At 37.4% G+C, this 23,265-nt stretch overlaps 1 protein-coding gene across 1 annotated transcript in view; it reads left to right on the plus strand.

The window, feature by feature from the left end:
* The first annotated feature begins 2,742 nt into the window (after window positions 1-2,742).
* LOC140245004 (neurobeachin-like protein 1) overlaps window positions 2,743-23,265 on the plus strand; it is an 81,554-nt gene continuing 61,031 nt past the window's right edge. Inside the window, exons 1-3 of the mRNA XM_072324594.1 lie at window positions 2,743-2,901; window positions 11,795-11,886; window positions 13,579-13,743. Of these exons, the coding sequence (XP_072180695.1) occupies window positions 2,851-2,901; window positions 11,795-11,886; window positions 13,579-13,743 (308 nt within the window). The 5' untranslated portion in view covers window positions 2,743-2,850. The remainder of the gene's footprint in view (window positions 2,902-11,794; window positions 11,887-13,578; window positions 13,744-23,265) is intronic.

The following is a 23,265-nucleotide window of genomic DNA, read 5'->3' on the forward strand; positions in this document are numbered from 1 at the left end:
TCTGTCTATATAGCGGCCACCAGTGTTTATTGCCACTTGGCCTACTATCAGATGGTCTACTTCCCAGTTCGTCTATACGGCTAAACTCACTTGGTCTACTATCAATTGGATATTAAAATGCCCGTTTGGTCTCATCCTTACTTGGTCTAATGCCCAGTTTGGCTAATTATCATTTCGTCTAATGACCAGGTCTCCTTGGAATTTTCCCCACTTTGTCTAATAGAATGTGGGTAAATAAATTAGACGAAATGGGCATAGCCCATCTGGAAGTAGACCAACTGATAATGAGGTTAAGTGGCAATTGGAGTAAATGGTTAACAGACGAAAAGGTTGTAGACCAAATGAGACTAGACCATGTGGGTTGAGACTAAATAGCTATTAGACGAAGTGGGAGTAGACCTAGTGATAGAAGCATTGGTTATATCATTTGCATAGATAAGAAATAAAAGAGGACCTAAGATAGAACCTTGTGGTACTCCACAATTGATTGTTAATCTCCTGGAGGAACATGAATCAAAATCAACATATTGTTCACGGTTAATCGGTGAACCATGTAACAAGGGTATTCCTCGAACGCCATAATGTTTTAATTTTCGAATAAGAATTTTGTGATCAATAGTATCAAATGCCTTACTCAGGTTCATGAAAATTCCAATAATATATTCCTTATTAATAAAAGCATCAATTATTTTGTCACAAATAATGGCGTAATCTGTAGAATGATTTTTCCTAAATCCGAATTGATTCGGAATAAGAATTTCATTTTCATTTAAAAAAGAAAATAATCTTTTATAAGCAATTTTCTCTAAACTTTTTGATATGCTGGGGAGAAGGGATATTCGTGGGCGATAATTTTTTAGTTGTGTTTTTTTTTAATGGATGGGAATCACAATTTTCAGTGAGTTTGGGCAGCGGCCTGAATTGAGAGATAGGTTGATAATGTACTATAGTGGGTTGCGATGAAATTAATAATCTGTTTAAGGAGATAAGCACTAAACCATCCTATAACACGAAGACTTGCTGCATTTGAGATCTTTTACGAAGGTAACTATTTTATGGTATGAAGTTGGTGAGAAAAAGAGATATACCAAGTGATTCAGAAAAACACTGCATAAATTATTACTATCGGTTACATTAACTGGAAGATGCTAAATTTGATCCTATATTAATAAAATACTTATTAAAAGAATTGGCAATAACATTTGGGTTCGTAATTTCATATCCATTTTTAGAACAGGTGTTTTTTTTTTTTCATTTTCCAAAAGATCCTTAATTACCTTTCAAATTGAGGTTGTTTTGGGTCCTCTAGATTCAGTATTTTTTTGATAATACAATTTGCGTGACAATCGTATAATAGTAGTTGTTAATGAATTTCTGTACTTTTTATATCTATTAAAACATCTAAACGCGTGTGTAACGCTTTCCTGTATAAAATTTGCGCCTTTATCGATAACAAAATACCCTTGGTAATCCATGGTCTGCGAGGCTTTCTCCTATTTTTTTTTCATTCGTATACATGGGATATATTCTTGTTATATATAAAAAAAGAAGCTTATTTATAAATAATTCGTACGAGCTGTTGACATCGGATTCACCGAAGACATCATCTCAAGACTCAACTGCCAAATCAGCAATTAATCTATCAATATTTTGTTGTGTTCTCTTCTGATATATTCACATTATTTGTGCTTATTCGTGATACTATCAACCTTCTGAGAAATAACAAAATAGGAAGATGGTCAGATACATCAAAATATAAAATACTATTAAAATTTTCTGACTCACTGACATTGGAAAATACATTATCTATAAGAGTTTCAGAGTTGTTAACTTTTCTGGTTACTCTATTTATGTGAGGATGAAGACTATTAGAGTGGACAGTGTATTCAATAACTTAAAACTGTTATCTAATTTACTTATTTGTGCTTATTCGTGATACTATCAACCTTCTGAGAAATAACAAAATAGGAAGGTGGTCAGATACATCTAAATATAAAATACTATTAAAATTTTCTGACTCACTGACATTGGAAAATATATTATCTATAAGAGTTTCAGAGTTGTTAACTATTCTGGTTACTCTATTTATGTGAGGATGAAGACTATTAGAGTGGACAGTGTATTCAATAACTTAAAACTGTTATCTAATTTACAGGGTAAAATATCAATGTTATAATCACGCATGAAATAACTATATCTATTTTCACGTGCCAATTTATTGAGAATATATTCTAATTTTTCTAAAAACAGATCTATTGAGCTGTTGAATTATAAGGGGGTCTATAAACCACCGCAATAATCATATTTTTTGAAGTAGTACTTGTAAGCTCTACAAATATATTTTCAGTTCCTTCAGTGTATATATCATTTCTGTTTTTAAAAGTGAGAGAATCATGAACATATAGGGCGACACCTCCTCGTCTGAATCTGTGATCATTTCTTAAAATTTTATAACTATCGAAATTAAAATGGTGTTTCAATATCATTAGTCTTTGACTTGCTAGGGTTGGATCGGTTTAAAGACTAATTAATCATCAAAGTTGATTCATCATAACACTGAACATGACTTTGGGGAAGAATGATCAATCTTTATTTTTAACACAGTGTAGAATCTATCTCCGGTTTCAGCGACCGAACATTTCTCCGGAAAGGGGGCGTTTTCTCGGTTAATGCGAGAGTGTCATTAAAATCTCGTCATTTCACGAGGACAATAAACCAATATCAACATGTCAGCTACGCCGTTGTGAGCAAAAACTGGTGTTTCCATTGCGAGTACGGAGGCGGAAATTTTTGCTGTTCTCAGTGGTTGAAGCCCAGTGGAGCCGCTGACAACGGTCAAATGCTGGCAAAATGGGTTCTCAAGAACAGATGTATGAGTTGTGGCTACATTATAGTACTAAGGTAAGCTTTAGATGTCTCGAAAACAAGCATTTCCGCATTCCCATGCTAGCTAGACGTTACACGTCGGGAAATTCAATCTTGCAGTACCACGGTAGGCGCTGTGGCAAAGCGAACGAGCCCCCCGAGGTTGGGTAGAGCTAGAGGCGGATCCGTGCCGTGTGTGTCCGAGTGTACACTGTACACAGCAGCATTGCTTTACATACAATCATGTTAAACGGCAATGACAGACTAGCTTCAAAATGTAGCTAAGGAGGTGTCAATTTCTTGTGTGCCCTGTCATGTCTGCTTGTGAATGTTGTGGTATCAATTTTCACTTGTGTGATTTTCCTTCTTTTCTTGGACACGTTGTAAAATACCCAAAATTTAAGCATTTTCACTTCAGTCCAATCAGATAAAAAGTAGCATGAATAGGGCCTACTAGGATAGTGTGATCATACTTCAGATTATAAATTAACATCTTCCCTAGACCACATTCTAACACAACAGTATCAAAGACTTCATAGATTGGTAACAAGTGAAAGCAACCCAAGGATTTAGGGGTCATGCACAGTTAATGAGTCATATGACCTTTAACCCCATGGGCCATGGCCCTGTAGAGGACAAGCTGATATTATGCTGGTTAATACATGTAATGATGTATTTTTGGTGGACACCTGTCTGCCTGAGGCTGAGTATACTCGTACTCGGGCCTAGTCTGTAAAATTTAACTGGTTAAATCAAATGACACCTACGTTGGTGTACTGTACTTGTATTGTAGATTGCATAACAGCCACAGAATGGTAATTTACCAATAATCCTATGTTTCAACTTCACAATGTCAAACAATGCCCTCGACAGAAAGATCCGTCTGTCTGGAGGAGTCTTTTATTTTTTTGACGTTATCGCTCTCCTAACCGTGAAGCCAGATGCAGTCTCCGTGGAACATTTCCCCGACGACCAGATACAGACCAATTTTTTTGTCAAACAATGCCCAGGCTATGAACCAACTTCGACCATCCGGGCTTCATTGTATCAGCAATGTATTTTTATGCAATCGTTGCCATTGCTGTCGCTGGATGTGTGCAAAAATTGCATACTACTGACTTAATAGTTTCATGCTACTTCATTGTACTCCTTTGTTGATCTGCCTACACAACCACACCTACAATTACAGAGACTCCAACCCCAAGCACCTTCTGATCTGGAGATTCTCCCGCCTGAACCCCTCGCAAACGGGAAACTCCAACGTGATGTGCGCAAAGCGCAAAGTCCCTTGGGTCATTATAGGGTTCTATAGATGCTCTCTCGTGCTATCTCAGGCTTATTTTCAACATACGATGGCACTAAGTAAGTAATAATTCAATGAATCAAATCATATATTTTGGCTTAATAAAACTTGATTTCATATATCATGTGCAGATGCTATGCATGCATGTGTATTATGAAATTGATCGGCATCTACAAAACCATACAAGCGGGAGACACAGAGCCAGGGCGGGAGAAATGAAATCTCAAGCGGGAGAACGGGAGATTCTGTGAAAATGGGTTTTCGGCGGGAGATCTCCCGTCGAAAGCGGGAGAGTTGGAGTCTCTGCAATTATACCATGCATGTGTGCATGTTCTGCTGAAATTAGCCAGTCACCGTAGTGAATTCTCTGGGTATTCTTGCTTAATACTCCTGAACCACGTAAACTGTGGAACAAATGTGGTAATTTCCCCTTTGTGGATTTTATTTAATTTGTTTTTCTCGCTCTGCACACTCACAGAGCAACAAGAGGAGTGAAAGAGAGAGAGAGAAAAAAAAAACAAAACTTACAAACTAAAATTATGTGGGAAATTTTACTCTTCTGTAACATGTGCTATTATCAGCAACGAGAGTCATTTTGAGGTCCAAACTGTGCGTGATCCCTAAACCCCAGGATTTCCTAGCACAATTTTTTTAATGATGATGAAAATGATGATTATCATTGTTGTCATTGTTGTTGTTATTATTATTATTATTATTGTTGTTATTATTATTATTATTATTGTTATTATTATTATTATTATTATTATTGTTATTATTATTATCATTATTATTATTATTATTATTATTATCATTATTATTATTGTTATTATTATTATTATTATTATTATCATTATTATTATTATTATTATTATCATTATTATTATTATCATCATTATTATACAATGTACTTGCCAGGCATTAAGATATGATGTAACAGTATAGTGTATTCAAATTCTATCACAGCTCTTACAAAAGACATCTATGTGCAAACACAAATGAAATTAGTCATATTGTTACAACTGAATAATACCTGTGGTGTCTGATTGCCATTTAAATATTTTGAAGGATATCTGTCTCATTATTTGCATTTTCTTCTTCCAGTAAAATTTGTTTACACTAGGCATGGCCTAGAAATCACTCACTCATTCATTGTGAGAAAGGCAGTGAAGAAATGTTCAAATGAGTTAAAGGAACTGTACAGTACTGGTTGAGGTGGGGATTCATGATTATAACATTCCTAAGTGAGATAATCAGAAACCTCTTATATATATATGAAAGAGCATATAATTCTAAGAAAGATTCAACATTTATTTGTTGAAAATTGTTTTTCAAATGGCTGAGATATCCAAAAAATTGATAATAATAAAAGGCGACAGGCCACGCCTTTTATTAGGATAGCTTTGTTTCACCTTGTTTTGGATATCTCAGCCATTTCAAAACCGATTTTCATCAAATAAAACTTTTGATACCCCTTAGAATTGTATGCTCTTTGACATCTCACAGAGTGGTTTCTGAATACAATACTGTATCTCACAAAATGTTAAAAGCTAAATCCTCACCTCAACCAGAACTGAACAGTCCCTTTAAGCTAGGATAGGAAGAGGTGATAAAAAATGTATAAAAAAAAAATCACCAAAACTTGATCAGAACTTTAAAGATTAGTGGAAATTATGTGACTGGGATGTTGCTCTTAATTGGCAATATTTTCCTGGTGCATTACGTCCATTTGTATCTGTTGCATGTCGATGTGTGAGTGAGCATGTATCATGTGCTATAAAAATATTACTACAAATGTGCAGTACATGTACATTGTAATTAATGTGGATACAATGTGTTTGTTGTAATAGCATTACAAACTGTTTTGGTTTTCATGTGGATGTGCCAATAAACATTACAATGACAAATATTTTGTGGTACAGGTATGTCCTTGTTCAGTATTCCAGTTCTGAGAATTCTGAGAATATGTATACACTCATGTACACAAGTTTGTAAATAAATAATTTCTACCACTTTTCAACGCGCTAATAACTCTCTATACATCTTAGCAATTTTATTGATACACCTGTAATGACATGGTAGCAGAATGACATCTTTTAGTACATGTACTATGATAGACTGACCCCGTTTACAGTGCGGGGCTGGGCCGAGCCGCGGCCGAGCCGCGGCCGAGCCCAGCCTCAATTGCGAGGCCGGGCCCCGCAATTTTGTCCGTTTACACTGCCGGGCTCGGCCGCGCTTTTGATTCAAACCTTTCAATATTTTGTCGTAGTGGCGCTCTGCTTGTAAACAAATGCAATTTGGTATTGTCTGGTTTTCAGACCCTTTGCCAAATGAATTCCTTGGCGACGAATTCGCCGTTCGGGCAAAGGCCTTTGCCGAAGGAAAGAATCCTTTGCAGGACAAAACCACCTTAAACTATACTAGTTTTCGACGTTGAGGGGGTTAATATCCTGAATAGCGAAAGATACAGGCAGAGGGTTTGGAAGCCAGACTAAAATTGGCCGCGCAATTGGCCGCGCATTTGGCCCAGTTTGCGTTTACACCAAGAAAAGGCCGGGCTCGGCCGCGGCTCGGCTGCGGCCGAGACCACCTCCAGAGCGAGGCCAAATGCGAGGCCAATTTTGGCCTCGCATTTGGCCTTTTGCGCGTTTACACTGAAGCGGGGCTGGGCACGGCCGCGGCCGAGCCGCGGCCGAGCCGCGGCCGAGCCTCGCACTGTAAACGGGGTCTATGTTATTCTGCTACCATGTCATAATATGCTGTCACCATTTCAAATAGATGTGTCGGCAAGGAAAACAAATAAAGTTAAATTATATGTAAGAAAGCTTTACATATCAGAAACTGTGTGAACCTGAGGACTACATTATACTGTATCTGTACACAGAATTCGGCCAACTCGATCAGGGCTGGTCGCAAACCTAGATAGTGGTGGCTATAAACTAGTGTTGATATCCAGGATATGAGCGATATGATATCCTGTATTGCTTTTCTTTTCCATTTCATTAGGTTTTGCTTATTTTTATTCATGTGCCTTTTGAAGTATCATATAATGCGATGTTTTCATGATGATAAAAAATGAAGCTCATACACTGTGCATGATATCATATGAATATTATTTTATTTTAACCCGTTGAAGACGAGTCCCTAGAATACTTGGGCACGTTTCTGTTGGCAATGCGTGATAGCAAAATCAGTCCATCCTTAATGAGTTGACAAAAAATAAGGGCTGCAGTTGAGAATGACAAATGCATACAACAGGCAAAAAGAAGGGGCACACACATAAAGATCATATACATGTAAACAAGGAGGTTCGAGAAATGGAGTCACAACAGTCTTATTTGCTTTGATCCCATGCTCGAAGCCGCCACTCAAAAATATTTAAAGTACAGTCAACTTCGGATACCTCGAATTCGTCGGGACCGAAGAAAATGGTTCGAGGTACGTGAAATTCGAGGTATGCGAAATTCGAGGTACGCGTACGTACGTCGAATTTTCTTCGACTTATCCGACGTTTATCGATGTTCAACATGGTATCTGTTATAGTGCCTACCGATTGTTTGCATGCTTGTCAATTGGAATTGAATCGACTTTTATGTGAATGAATTGAATGAAAATCGGAATTGAAATCAAAATGTCAGAAATGAAGATTTTGGTGGCCCTATCGCGCCACCAAAAAAAGTCGGATGTTTGCCTTTACTTTTGAAAATGAACAGCGGTAACAATCTGCTCCGTAAGATACTAAAATAAATGTCGGATGTTTGCTCATACTTTTGGAAATGAAAAACGATAAGACTCAGCTCCGTATGGTGCTAAAACTAACGTCAGATATTTGATTTTGCGTTCGGAAATGATTAAGGACAACATTCGGCTCCGGAAGACGCTGAAATAAATGTCGAATATTTGCTTTGACGTTCGGAAATGAAAATCAATATTCAACTCCGTACGATGGTTAGATAAGTGTCGGATGTTTCCTTATACTTTCGAAAGGAAATAACAATAACATTCGGCTCCGGAAGATGCTGAAATAAATGTCAGATGATCGCTTTTATGTTCGGAAGTTCCAGTAACATTCTGCTCCATACGATGCTAAAATAGCTGTCTGATGTTTGCTTTTAAATTTCGAAATGAATAACAGTAACATTCAGCTGCGTTCAATGGTAAAATTAATGTTTGATGTTTGCTTTGACGTTCGGAAATGAGTAACAATAACATTCAACTCCTTACGATGATAAAATAAATGCTGGATGTTTGCTTTTACGATCGAAAGTAAATGGCAATAACATTCAGCTCCGGAAGATGCTAAAATACATATTGCTTTTACGTTTGGCATGTTTGAAAGTGAATAGCAGCACGTTCTGCCCCATATGATACTAAAAAAAAGTATTGGATATTTGCTATTACATTTCGAAATGAATAACGGTAATACTCAGCTACGTTTGATGGTAAAATAAACGTCTGATGTCAGCTTCGACGTTCAAAAATGAAAAACAGTAACATTCGGCTCCGTACGATGATAAAATAATATTGTCAGAATGATTCAATTAACTTTCGGAAGTGGACAGCAGTAAAATTCGGCTCCGTACGATGATAAAATAAATGTCGTATGTTTGAAATGAATAACGGTAATATTCTGCCTCGTACGATGCAAAAATAAATGACAGATTGTTGCTTTTACATTTGGAAATGATTAACGGTATTAACCCACTCAGTTAGATGCTGAAACAAATAGCGGATGTTTGCTTTCACGTTTGGAAATGGATAAGGATAGCATTCAGCTCCGTAAGATGCTAAAATGAATGTCGGTTCTTTGCTTTTACATTTAAAAATGATTAACGGTAATATTCGGCTCCGTAAGGTGCTAACAGACTAATAAATGTTGGATGATTGCTTTTACAATAAGAAATGAATAACGGTAACTTTCGGCTCTTAACAATGCTAAAACAAATGTCGGATGCTAACAGATGTCGGCAAATGCTCCCACTTTTTCATTTCAAACGTAAGTTTTGACCTCCTGAATTTTTAGGTATCAACTTTTATAATAATCTATACGCCTATTTGCTAAATCTTAAAACACAAAATAAGATGATTGGATTTTCTGATTTTAATTTCGAGTAAATTCGACCACCAAAAAATAAAAATCAGTGATACTGGTGGCCCGATAAAAGTAGTGTGGAGCCCTGTTTATTCTATTCTTTATTATGCTCGGCCTATACTTCCACATCATATTCCACAATATTTTCGGGGCCATATTTTCATAATCGCATTGCTGGAAAAAAAAAAAAAATCAGTGCTTGCGTTCTCGGGGAAGAATAAATGAAACATACTTCGTGAAAGGCAAAAAAAAAAGTTAAAAAAGGGCACTACGCAGGAGATCGATGTTTGGACAGTGGACCGTGATTAATGCCAAAGATATAACTGTCAACACCCAACACCTACGCAGGTGCGCCACGACGGATTAGAAATCTACGCGCGCGGTATGACTATCATGATCAAGAATTAAAACACAGTGGTTAAAGAAAAGAAGATGATGGGCAGAGCGTAGTGCTATCGTAAGCACTCCATTGGCAAGGGTGCTATGTGCATACCGTGTACGTATGTAGGTAGGTGTTTGGGATTTTTCTTGTCAGCTGTGTACCGGGTATTTCTTTGGGCGCGCGATTGTTCTGGTCGGGAATATTTACAGTCAAGTGTGAAAAGATTTGTTACGTCTTCTTCGCTGTCCACGCGTGCTTAATCGGAGATGCTGAGTGATGTTGCAATTCGATTCGAGCTACATGCTGGGAAAAACAATAAGTTAATTAAGATCGGGGGCAGTAGATTTCACTTCGAGGTAACCGAACTTCGAGTTATTTCTTCGAGCTACGCGAATTTTAATACACGCAAACTCCATAGGAACAATCGGGACTTTCATTTTGCCCCCGAGGTAAGTGATATTCGGCTTATCCGACGTCGAGGTATCCGAAGTTGACTGTATGTGCCAAACAGGATCTGCCGCGCAGATACGAAGACAATTGACTCGTGTCTCATTGCATAATCACCAGCCACTTTCAAAGGATTATGTCTTTGTGATGGTAATTACTTTTCGCTATCCCTTCTTCTATAAGATAAGTGGTACAGACACGAGGATGCGCAAGTAGAAATTGAGCAAAAAAATGCTGAAATAAAGACGAATAACTAGACTGGGCACTAATCTGATATATCTATCAATAAAGAATTATACTTGAAGATTATTCCATATCAGTTTCATTTGTGGAAATTAAGCGGAAAAGTGATAAAACTAGCTTTCCAGGATGGTACAGTTTTAAACATTTTCACATGATACAGCTCTGATTTACACTTTTGTGCAAATTTCTGGACGGGACTGACTTTTGTTTAACATGCTTTATCATTAAGTGAAATTTCATTTCATTTACATTGTAATAGATAAGTAAGCAAAATATGGTCAACATTATGAAAACGTTCAAAATGAATCTTCAGATTGCTCAGCAAGACAGCGGCGTCGAACATCGATCATCAAAAGCACAAGTGCACCTGTGGAATTCTTTTGTACATCAATAGAAATCTGACAACTGTTTGAATAATTACAGCCAGTTGGAACTCCATGTATAAAACCTCCTTGATCATACACAGTAGAAACTGTGAACGCGAGGACTGTATGTAACTGTGTGCCTAAACCAGAGTCCTACATGTACCGGTATGTACACACAGAGTTTGGCCAACTCGGTTTCAGCTGGTCCCAGTGCAACATACATGTAGTGTGCAATCCTTTGTCACATGCTCGCCTATAAAACAAAGCAGCTTGCCATCACAGTGCTACCCACTGGCGCATAGCAGGCCAGACTCTATACATGTACAGTATGATGCCTTTGGCCCAAACATTACAATAACCCCCTCAGGCAGAACTGCCAACTCTCACGCATTGAGCGTGAGACTCACGCAATTCAACCAATTTTGACTGTCTCACTCTGATAAACGAAATCTCACGCTAAACTCCCAAAATGGAATGTACATGACTACAAAAATAAATATGTCTCTAAATTCTCTGATATTCCGAATTCATATGCCCAAGCCCAAAATTTCGAGATTTTCCTGCGCAGGTGTAAAGCTTAACCAATGATAATCGTTTTCGGTTCGCGCACAAAGACGAGCTATTGGATTACGATTGGTTTCTACCTATACCACGTGAGCGTAGCTTGTACTTTTGGCAAATTACAGTACATGTATGGCTATGACGTGTGCTTTACATCGCTTTACATACACTGACTGTGTACGTAGTACGTACGTACGTACGGCCGTACAGCAGGCCGCCAGGCGCTAGCCAGGAGGTCGCTCCGCTCCCTCGCAGTGTCTCACGGCAAACTCTCACTCAATGTTGGCAGCCCTGCCTCGGGACTACAAACTGTTAAATGCCATTGACATCTAGTGCAGCATTTTTGACATTGGTAGTGATAGAGTTAATGCAGAACAGGGATAAGGGCATGGGTTCAGACACAGATAACGCTTTATAACCTGAGGCCACAAATTTGATAAACTGGCACCTGTCATATATGCAATTGCTATCCACTTTTGTATATTCTATAGATGTGATAAAAAAATATAATGCCATTCTGTTCCTTCCTTTTGCAGAGGGATATTCAACTCTTCAAGACATATGTGGAGCGGTTTTTGCAGCAATACCAGGCCTCGCTGGACCTGTCATTTACTCACATCGCCGAAGGGTAAGACCACTCATTTTTTCAGCTTTTTGGCATGTTTTTGAGAGTCCAGACATTTTTTATCAGAGTCTGATTGACTGTGATATGAGGTCAAAAATCACGCAATAATGCAATAGGTAGCAATCATCAGATGCATAATTGTTTTGGATGATTTGAATTGAGCATATGAGCAATTAATTGAAAGGTTTCCAAATGGACTTGTTTGGTTTACATCTTTTTGGAATACATGATACACTGTCGTTTCCAATTCAGTCAAGAGGGGCTTTACATTGTATAACGTTTAGAATTTCTCAAGATGACCAACTTTCATTTTTGTCATGTTTAACCTGTTCAGGATGCGCTGATTTTGCTATAGCAGGCATTTCCCATAAACACCTGCTTGAGTATATTCAGGACTATGTTAGTCGTCAGTGGTTGCACAGAGGGAAATCTTTAGTACTCACCAGCTAAAAATATCCCAGTGCAATAGCCAGCAGATTTTCAGATATTTTTGTTATAATCTTTTGCTGTGCTTTTTATGGTTGGTTGATCTTATTTTGCTGTAGTCTCATCAGATTACTGTAATAAATGTTTGTAATACAAAAAATATTGAAGGCGTGTATGTACTGTACAGTATGTAAGTTTGTAAGTGACTTGTAATTGATAAGAACCCAAGCATAGGGAATCCTGAAAAGGTTCAACTTTTGCTTAGTCCCACATATGATACCATGTGTGTGCCATTGTGGAGAACTACTGAACTGACATGGTAGGATAAATCAACATGTTAGTGAAGGCCTCATTTATGTTCACAGTGAACTTTAAATAGGTGGTGCTGTGGTAGCCCCCTACATGTCACACACAACAGTAGGCCTACTGACTGTACAAAGGCCAGAGAAAGCCAAGTCTTGAACTAGATACGTGTGTGACTCATGACCACACTTTGTGTACGCAGACAACAAGGCCCTATGATTGACAGTGATGCACTTTACTTTGCTGGGGTCAGAGTTGCCATTTTGGGATCCAGAGAATGATGATGAATTCCCATACAAATTGTACCATGATTGATGTACACATGTATGTGTGTGTGGTCTTTGCATGACTGTTTTATAGCAGGATGTAAATGAAATAACCACCTGTAAGGGTGCAATGTACAATAGTGTTAAATTGAAGAAAATTTCATACTGTATGTTGCATGCTTTTTAATAATAATAGAGAAGAGTACCCTGTTTTGTTGGTGTAATACATATTTTGATAGGAACCTTGAAATACTGAAGTCCCAAACTGGATTAAGGCTTCCCTATCTATTGCAAATGTTGACATTTTCATGGTGTGGAAATTTTTGTGCCTTTCGCATAACATGAAACTAGCTTGAAAATGAAAGTATATAACGCACATTTGTTTTTCTTTTATTGTTTTGGTTTTTCCTCAAGTGCTTGGAGGCATATTTGTTATTTTCTGGCTTTAAGTACAATGTCAGTAGTATTTTTGTTATTGTCGTTGCTCTTGTTGTTTAAATTAGTACCGGTACTAATATCACTATTGTTATTATTATTACTATTATTTTCTTAATGTTACTACATTATTGAAAAATTGATTGTCATCATTGCTGCTATTATCATTTTTGGTATCGTTTATGACGTTTGTTATCATTGCTATCATTACTCTCATAATTCCATTATTATGCATATATTTTTTTTTTTTTTGGTCTCCATGCAGGAAGACCTTGGCAGGACCAAACTCTGCCTCTCTCCCAGACGGTCTCCTAGAAACCTTGGTGGTAGAGCTCGCCTCCTGCAGCCGTCAATGCAGGGGCGTCGTCGCCGACTGGGACGTCCTGCGCTACGCCACGCAGATTGTCCAGGTGCTTATAGCCACGTGCAGGTAAGGACCAGAAAATATTTTAAACACAAAATAATGTAAAACAAATTAGAGTCAATATACTGTATACACCGAATATTTGGAGGGATTCTTATTTTCGCGAATTTTGCGATTCAGGTGCTGTTTGTGAATTTTAAGACACACATGAATATCAAATGTTATCCCGACATGAATGTGACGTGCACGCATTCATTTCTTCATTCAGTACTCTATTCCACAATTGGGAATTAAACTGCTTGCAATATCATCGCGATGTCCCAATTCGCGAAAAATTCGACTAGATCTAAATGTATCGCATATATATATTTATTATTTCCACACAAGAAATTGCATTGTGCAAATGTCTGTGGGATGAAGAATGAGGGACAAAATTGTACAATGCTGTCTGTGATCAGCAACATGGAATTTATGGTTTAGCTTCCCCTATATAACATTTACTGTAGTCAGATGTGCTATGCAGATATTGGTCAGCAGTGGCAACAGAAAACAGCAGAAAGCCTGGATATGAGACTATCTACGTCTCTTGTCCCATTCAAAGCAGGCAAACAAATGGATGATTCATGTTTTCTTCTCTTCACTTTTTTTCTTTTTTTTTATCAGCCTGTTTAGCAGGGGCATGAAAAGAACAGATACAAGGTGCCCAGACTGTTATTGTCAACACCTCTTCTACGGTCAGTTTAACTTGCTTGATGCTTCAGTGGTTTCTGTATGTTGAGGGAGCTGCAGTGACAGTATATGCCCCCCCCCCCAAAAAAAAAAAAATCTATAAGGGATACTGAGTGGCTAGTGGATGTGATGTGTGTCTAGCAATCAGGAAGTCATTGGTCATAATACAGTGGTACCACTAAAACCCTGAATAATCGGTGTTTATTTACATCAATGAAGGACAATTTTGCAGTAAATTGCAAGGAACACCAAGTGTTCTATTTGTCTCACCTGCGAAGCAGAAGTGAGACATAGGCATCACTGTTCTGTCGTCATTGTCAGCGGCGGTGTCGTCATCGACGTCATGAACGATTTGGTGTATCGCTGTATTTGCTTGAAAGCCGTCAAAGTCAAAAATATGGTCTATGCATGGTAACAGAAAAATGTGTCCCCCCAGAAAAACAAAGCAAAAGTTTATTTGTTTTTAATGCAAACTTTGTAAACCCAATGATGATTTAGAGTGGAAATAAATGAAATTAAATGAAAAGTGCAATGGGTAAAATATTCTGGATTATGTTATTTGGGACATTAAATGATTCTTTTTTTTAAGTCATAGAGGCATAAAATGGCAAGCCTTCTTTAAGTTCCCACCGAGGTCCTAAGTGATGTGTTGTGTACCCATTCACAGTCAAAGCCACTCATACACAGCTAGCACTGAAACGGTGAATACAAGTGTAGGTGTCATAAGTGCTGACACTGTCAGTTTGTTGAGAAACTGGTCAGAAGTTGGGGATACAGTTTATACCCAGATGCGATAGATACCATAGCATTTTTTGACGAATATTGGAAAGATGAAGACAAATACTGTAACTTTGGAGGAAATAAAGAGGAATAAGAATTGGAAAATTAGGAAAGAAATGTAAAGAAATAACTATTCTTGTAAGTACTGTAAAACAAGGAATGTTTCCGTACATTTCAATTTTGCAAATTTTGTAAGAATCAAGATCATGAAATTAAAGTGCAGGGAAAAGTTCTTGCTTACACTATATGCATAAAATGCCATTGAGCGTTTAAGAAAATATTAATGTTGCAAAAAAAGAAGGCAGTGCCAATTTTGCAAAAATTTCATGCTGCAGAAATGATCTTGCTTTATAGTATGTAGGAATCATATAAATCAGCTCATGCAGATGGTGTGGAAATTCCATGCAAGTCACATGTCCAGAGACTCCAACTCTCCCGTTTTTGACGGGAGATCTCCCGCCGAAAACCCATTTCTGCAAAATCTCCCGTTCTCCCGTTTGAGATTTAATTTCTCCCGCCCTGGCTCTTTGTCTCCCGTTGGAAAGGATTTCTTACTTATTTCTATCGTATGTTGATGAAAAAATAAGCCTTAGATAGCGCAAGAGAGCATCTAGAACCCTAGGAACTTCGCGCTTCGCACACATCAAGTTGGAGTCTCCCGTTTGCTAGCGGTTTCAGGCGGGAGAATCTCCAGATCAGGAGGTGCTTTGGGTTGGAGTCTCTGCATGTCTCATGATCATTTTAACTTTTTATTAGCGATCCTACAGTGTATGCAGGTCTTCCCTGGTACAATAAAAGTGCATCAATCGTCTGTTGGCTTGCCTGTAACATGAACCCTGTCCATAAAATATTTTTTATTGTTGCCACGAGGAAGCAAGAATTCCAATTTATATCATTACCACTTCCCCATCAGAGTAATGGAAAGACAAACACTAATAATTGTTCTATTGCATTTCTTGTCAGAGAGGCTCATACCTCAGGGCTGCCAACACTGGAGACTAGTTGAGCGTGAGACTCCCATAGGCCAATGCTATAATTTAGGAGTCAAAATGAGTGAGATCAATAGAAATGCATGCAAATGAAATAAAGTTTTAGAGTGAGAAAGGACCAAAATGCGCAAGTCTCACTCTCAATGCGTGAGAGTTGGCAGCCCTGATACCTACACATTGTGAGATACTGTAATTTTCCCAAGTCCAAAGCCCCACCCCTCCCCCACCCCTTCCCTCCCCGCCCCTTCCCTCCCCATCTCCCTTTCCCACCCCCTTTCCCGCCACCCTATCCTCACCCTTTCCATTGTTTTAAATGCAGAGAATGTTGACATTTATATCTACCCTGCATTTCTCAAACTGGGTTACGTCAAAAAAGAAAAAAAAAAGTCACAATGATCCAAAACAAAGCCAAAGACAATTATTCATGTAAAGCTGGGGCACTTTCCTTTTCTCAAGGACTTTAGTAGATGCTGTCAATAATTAGTCAATATGGGAGCATTGTGTCTGTCCTATTATCTTTCAGGTACAGAAACAGGTACTATAGACCTTACAAGAGTGTACAGTCTACATACAATGTACCACCACTCCGTTTGGAATTGATCTACATTTTAGGTTACTGTGCATGAGAGAAATGATTTAGTCAGTTATCTGCACTGCTGGTATGTACATAGAATTTAAAATATTCATCCTGAAATTGAGTAACCATTATTCTCATTTGGCAAATGTCATCTAGCCTTTTTGTGGTAACTTGTAAGACATCTTAAATTATGGAAATTTATGGGATAATTATTGGACAATTTGGGCAATTTCCATACCAGACAGAGAAGGAAGGGAAAAAATGCTGTACAGCTAATGCTGTTGATGATAAAAGCAATGATATAATAATAAAAGAGATGATCATAATTATAGTGGTTACTGTAGGAGCTGAAATTTTCGCGGTGGTTTTATTTTCGCGAATTTCGCGAATCGCCTTTGAACCGCGAAAATAACAACGTGCGAATAGATAAGTACAGTTAGACCTCGCAACCGCAAAATTAACAACACATGAAAATGTCCTCTAGTAGCAATTCGCGAAAATATCTGTACGCGAAAATTTCAGCTCGTACAGTATTATAATGATAACAATAATAATGTTAGTGACAATGGTATGATGACATTGATTTTTATAATGATGGTGATGATATTATGTTAATGTAATGTTTTAGTGCATGGATTCACACTGAAATTACTGTACCGCATATCAATTATAGTTGTTAGCACCATTTTCATTTGCGAAATAATACAAACTTCTTTAAGTGCCATTCTCATTTGTGAAAGTACCATCATGGTATTTCTTGTATGCACACATATTTCTAGTGGGAAAAGACACAAAATGGATCAGGTCATGTGAGAATATACACTACTGTATGATTGGTTGTATTTCATGACACAATTTACACTCTTATCTCGCATGAACATTTGTGTGAAGTTGGACATATGGAGCACATTTGTTTTGTTTTCCTTTGTGAATGGCACTCGGAAAAGACTTTGTCAAAATGAAAATATCGTTATAGCCATGTTCGTTACAATTGTACATCCGTAAGTGAATTTTGTACCGTAGACTTTTGGGTCCTGAATTTTTAACTTTATTTGGTAACAGGAGTGCACTGTACCCCCTAAATATCAAAGTATTTTGCAATCTATTTTGTTGTGTTGTTGTTGTGTTGTATCGTGTGGAATATTGTGATATTTCACCACCAGTGTGAATGCACCTACATCTGTAGTAAGTTTCTTCTGACTCTCACCACCTGTTGCCTAACAACCATTACTAGGTTTTAAATATAAATATCCTGTTTATTGTTTCAAAGAAAAGCCAAACTGGACAATTTAAAGCTTGGTATGCAGTAGGGCCTGTCAATGATGTGTGCAGTTTTCACTTGAAGTAAACAGTCCATAGAATCTTTTGACAGTCGTGGTGAGTCATTTGTGACACGTATGAATACATTATGATTTCAGATGGAATGTTTGCCTTGTGACATCATCATCTATTGATATAAAAGAAAGTGGCCGAGTGTGACTCGGTCCGGGCTGCCCACAGTGTGTACATTTGTATATTGCCCCATCAAGGCCACATGGATTTTGCTGCAATGATAGTCATCTTGTCATGTTTTAGTAACTTGGTGTATAATGTACATGTTAACTCCTCTGAATTTTGCTGTGTATTAAATGCAGAAAGATTTCTTAAGCAGGGACAGGTTTGTAGATAAATTCAATCTGTGTGAAATCAGAATGACATTTACAATCAAACTTGCCATTTAGGGACAGAAACAGAAACAATCTGAGATATGCGTCGCCAATTTAACCCGTTGAGGACGAACTGATTTTGCTATCACAACACGCATTTCCCATAGACACTTGCTCGAGTATATAGGACTCGTCCTCAATGGGTTAAGGATCCTGTACATTGTAAATCCTTAGCAATTAAGAGGCTTTTGAAAATGCTGTAATTGAAACAACCATTGTAAATGAACAAAAGACTGGTAGAATAGGTTTTTGTTTTATATTGTATCAATAAAATACTAATAAGTGAATGGAGTTAAGTACAAATGAATAAATGATACACTTTTTGCACTTCCATACTTTAGCAAAAAAAAAAATAATAATAATAATCAATGTAATAATAAATAATAGATAAATAGTGCACACATGATTCAATCATTTTAGCACTTCTGACTGGCTACAGCCTTGAACCCATTTTGAAATATTGTTCTGCAATGCACATGGTTTATGACTGGATCCATGTAGGGACAGGTAATAAAATATCGCTCTATGTTATACATCGATTGCATCGATTGATGTATCGCTACAGGGCATCAGCCCCTAGGTCTAGGAGATTGTACTCATGTTGTCCTTTTCTGGAGTTGGTAGAAATTCTGAGATGAAAATAGTTGTGGTATGGTATACGTTTATGAATGATGCATCCGTCATTTACAACAATACAAGTAGCAAGAACAAAGCCCTTGCCCAGCAGTGCCCTTTAATGCAGCTCTCAGACTGAATGCTAGCCACTACCTACGAACTCATGCAGTAATTTTTCCCAGCGAGATACAGTACTGTAATACGCCCCCTCCCCTTCGTGGTGCCATACTGTAATAGCTAGGCGATGGCAATAACCCGACAACATTTTAATCATCATAATGTCTTGTGACTCGATATAGATGTCGATGGATAAATTTCAGAAAACAACTTTAGCAGATGGTGAAAAGTTGTGTTATTAAAGGACAAGTTCACCTTCATAGACATGTGGGTTGAGTGAATGCAGCAATATTAGTAGAGCACATCACTGAGAGTTTGAGGAAAATCGGACAATCCGTTCAAAAGTTATGAATTTTTGAACTTTCTGCTCAGTCACGGCTGGATGAGAAGACTACTATCTAGCTTGTGATGTCACATGAGTACAACGATATAAAGAAAGTATAAAGAAAATTCAACATATTTTCACTTTTCTTGCATAACAAAAGAACACTCGACTTCTCTCTTTCAGAGGGCAAGGGGAATAATATTTCCCTTAACATACGTCAGTAATGAGTCAAAGAAATGTGCACTTTATTAAAAAAACAAAGTTTTGTGAAATTCTCTTTTTATTTTCCTTATACCGTTGTATGCATTTGACATCATACACTGTAGTAGTCTCCTCATTCAGCAGTGATTGCGCAGATGCTTTAAAAATTCATAACTTCTGAACGGATTGTTGGATTTTCCCCAAACTTTCACTGATGTGTTCTACTAATATTGTTGTATTCACTCAATCCATACAGTATATGAAGGTGGACTTGTCCTTTAATATTTCTGCGTTGTACACATCCATGCATCTATAGAATTTGAGTTGTAATGTGATCATAGATTTTCCAGATTCTACCACTTTACATTCAAATTGTAGATATCTCTTCTTTTTTTCTTTTTTTTTTGGGGGGGGAGGGGAATTTTTTTTTTAAATGCTAAAAAAATGCTATGAAATGAACAAATTTACCGTGCTGCAAAGTGAAATGCACTTGCACTTGTATGTGTCAGTATCACCGACACGTACCAGAATTTTTAACACATGTGTGCAAACTGTAAGAAATTCTTGAATGATGTACATGTATGAATCTCCATCACAGTACTAGTATTGCACCATCTTGAGTGCCTTGGTATAAAAGTTTAATAACAGCTTACTTGAGATTCCCGAAATGGCAGTCCAGAGACATCCTCTTTTAATAAGTTTACCCATAGCCACAGAAATATAACTACCGGTACATTAAAGTCTCAGTATTTGGTGTCTAAAGTTCTCCTTCTTTATGACTTTTATAGAAAGTTACTTCATATCATTTTTCTGGTAGCCTGAGTGTCATACTAGTCAAACATTTGGCATTTATTGTTCAATCATATTCTGATCATGAGCAGATGGCATTTTATGTCTTCAAGTAGTCTCCCCTAGGAAACCTGAAAATTGTGAAATTGTCATTCGAATAGACTCAGATTTGGATTTTATATTCAGTGCATGTACACTGTATAATACATACTATGTACCTTAAAGGGATTGTATAGTTTTGGTTGGAACCTAATTTCAGGTTTCTAACATTTTTGGTGAGATAATGAGAAACCTCTTAAATGAAATATGAAAGAGCATGTAATTCTATGAAGAATTCAACGTTTATTTGATGAAAATTGGTTTTGAAATGGCTGAGATATCCAAAAAAGAGCGATTCTAATAAAGTGTGGGACCCACACTTTATTACGATTGCTTTGTTTTACTTTGTTTTTGGATGTTTCAGTCCTTCCAAACCCGATTTTCATCAAATAAACTTTGAATTCCTCTTAAAATGGTATGCTCTTTACCATATCGTAAGTGTTTTCTTGGTATCTCGCAAAAAGTTAAAAACCCAATTCTCATCTCCACCAATACTGTACCATCCCTTTTATATTACAAAACATTGGATACAAGATGTGTGTCCCATTTTGAGTGTGTTTGTGTTTTAGAATGAAGTTTATGATGCATACCCTCAAAAGGGCAGCATCAATTTTCCTTGCCATCATCACATACATTTTGTAGTAGCCGTTAATCTATAGGTACACATGTACAACGTTGGGTATGCATAGTTGCCATGGAAGGAATGCCAAAATCTCTTTAATAGTGCACTACATTGCCCACAAGGGTGTCATATTCATTTCGGAGTCCTTGCTATTGCCATTTTAATAAATGTTGCTCCTCTATCCGTCATTGACGGTTGGATTTATTTGCGTCTGTCAAGATGAACAAAAAGCCGTGTGTAAAACTGCAGTACTTGTGTAATATCTTTATTTAAAAAATCAGTCATTTTGTGATTTCATTGCTCACCTTGAATTATGCTGTCACTATCAGATATATTATAAACAAATATTGCCCTGCTGATATTTCATTCCCAGAATTGTCTGTTCTAACAATGCTGTCTGTTGGGGGGGGGGGGGGGGGAGATGAATGTGGTGCAAACTGCAAATCCATTCACTCGCAGATTTTTAAAGCATTTTACAGTATTTAATTTGTTACACTCAATTTCTATACAATATCACACACATCCACTTGAAGCATGGAGGATTGTGCAGTGTATATTTTACCGTTTAAACAGTGACTTTATCCAGTCTCCGCTATTGTGATTGAGGAACAGCATGAACAACATCAGCAGCGAAGATCATGCCTCCTGTAATCCATACAGTGGTTTGAATACATGCCTGGCAGGCAACTGGCATGCTGTTTTTTGTGATACATCTTTCATGACGATTTTAGCCGATTCTGACGTATACTCCACATACATACTTCATAGCTGTTTTGTCATGTGAAGAATAGTGGTTGTTGGTGTGGTGCTGCTTTAAGATTTCAACAGAGGCTTCTTCTTTTTCCCTTTTTCCCCATGAAAAATGTATGACAGGAGTTTGTTATTGTACTTGGAGCTCACTGAGGCAGTTTCAGTATTCATGAGGCACTGTCTATTTACAGGTACTGAATGAACATTAGTCCCTAGAGTACTTACAGGCTGGTGTCTATGGGAGACGCATGTTAAAGCAAAATCAGCTCCTCCTGCATTGGTTAATATACAATGTAGTTAATACGTAATAAATTTGATTTTGTGAGTTAAAGGTAGGGGATACCTTTTACAGACCTCCCAAAATGCAGCAAAACATTAAATATGAACCTCAGGGGACTTGCTTAGGCCACTGCTTAGAAATTTGGAAGTCAACAGTTATCTAAAATTGAATAATGCACAAAACTCAACTACTCAGTAGTTCTGTGTGTTTAAGCCTTTTTGTTGCATTCTTCTGTATTTGTGATCTATAAACACAAATCTAAAAGTACAAGAGCTGATGTAATAACATATAGAGTGTGTGGCAAGAATAGAAATGTTTGTAAGTGTTGATGAACTTTCTTCAAAAAATATACATGATGGACACACATGCAGTACATGGGTCTGCAAAGGTAGCCTAGTAATGTACTGGAATTTACGGCGAGCCCCGAAAACAATTCAATTCAAAATCGAACGGTCAAAAAAATGTACTAAATGTTTCCTTCCACTTTCAATACTTTATGGGAGTTTCTAAAATGATACTCTCTTCAACATACCACTGTATTTATACAACTCTTCATTTAAGGCGTGCCAATGGGATTCCCTACCTTTAAGATTTCAACAGAGTCTTCTTCTTTTTCCCTTTTTCCCCATGAAAAATGTATGAAAGGAGTTTGTTATTATACTTGGAGCTCACTGTGGCAGTTTCAGTATTCATGAGGCACTGTCTATTTACAGGTACTGAATGAAGATTAGTCCCGAGAGTACTTACAGGCTGGTGTCTATGGGAGACGCATGTTAGAGCAAAATCAGCTCCTCCTGCATTGGTTAATATACATGTAGTTTATACGTAATAAATTTCATTTTGTGAGTTAAATCAAGTTGTGCGGAAAAAGCCAACCAAGAATTATGAAATTTCTTCTTTGATCCAATTATACGGTCATATTTGCCAAACAAAGGAATACATGTACATGTAGGTGAATGTTCGTTTGGTGGCCTGACAAAAATGTGACAGTTTTATCAGTCCACATACT

Source organism: Diadema setosum, chromosome 22, assembly GCF_964275005.1.
Source record: "Diadema setosum chromosome 22, eeDiaSeto1, whole genome shotgun sequence".
Taxonomy (NCBI): Eukaryota; Metazoa; Echinodermata; class Echinoidea; order Diadematoida; family Diadematidae; genus Diadema; species Diadema setosum.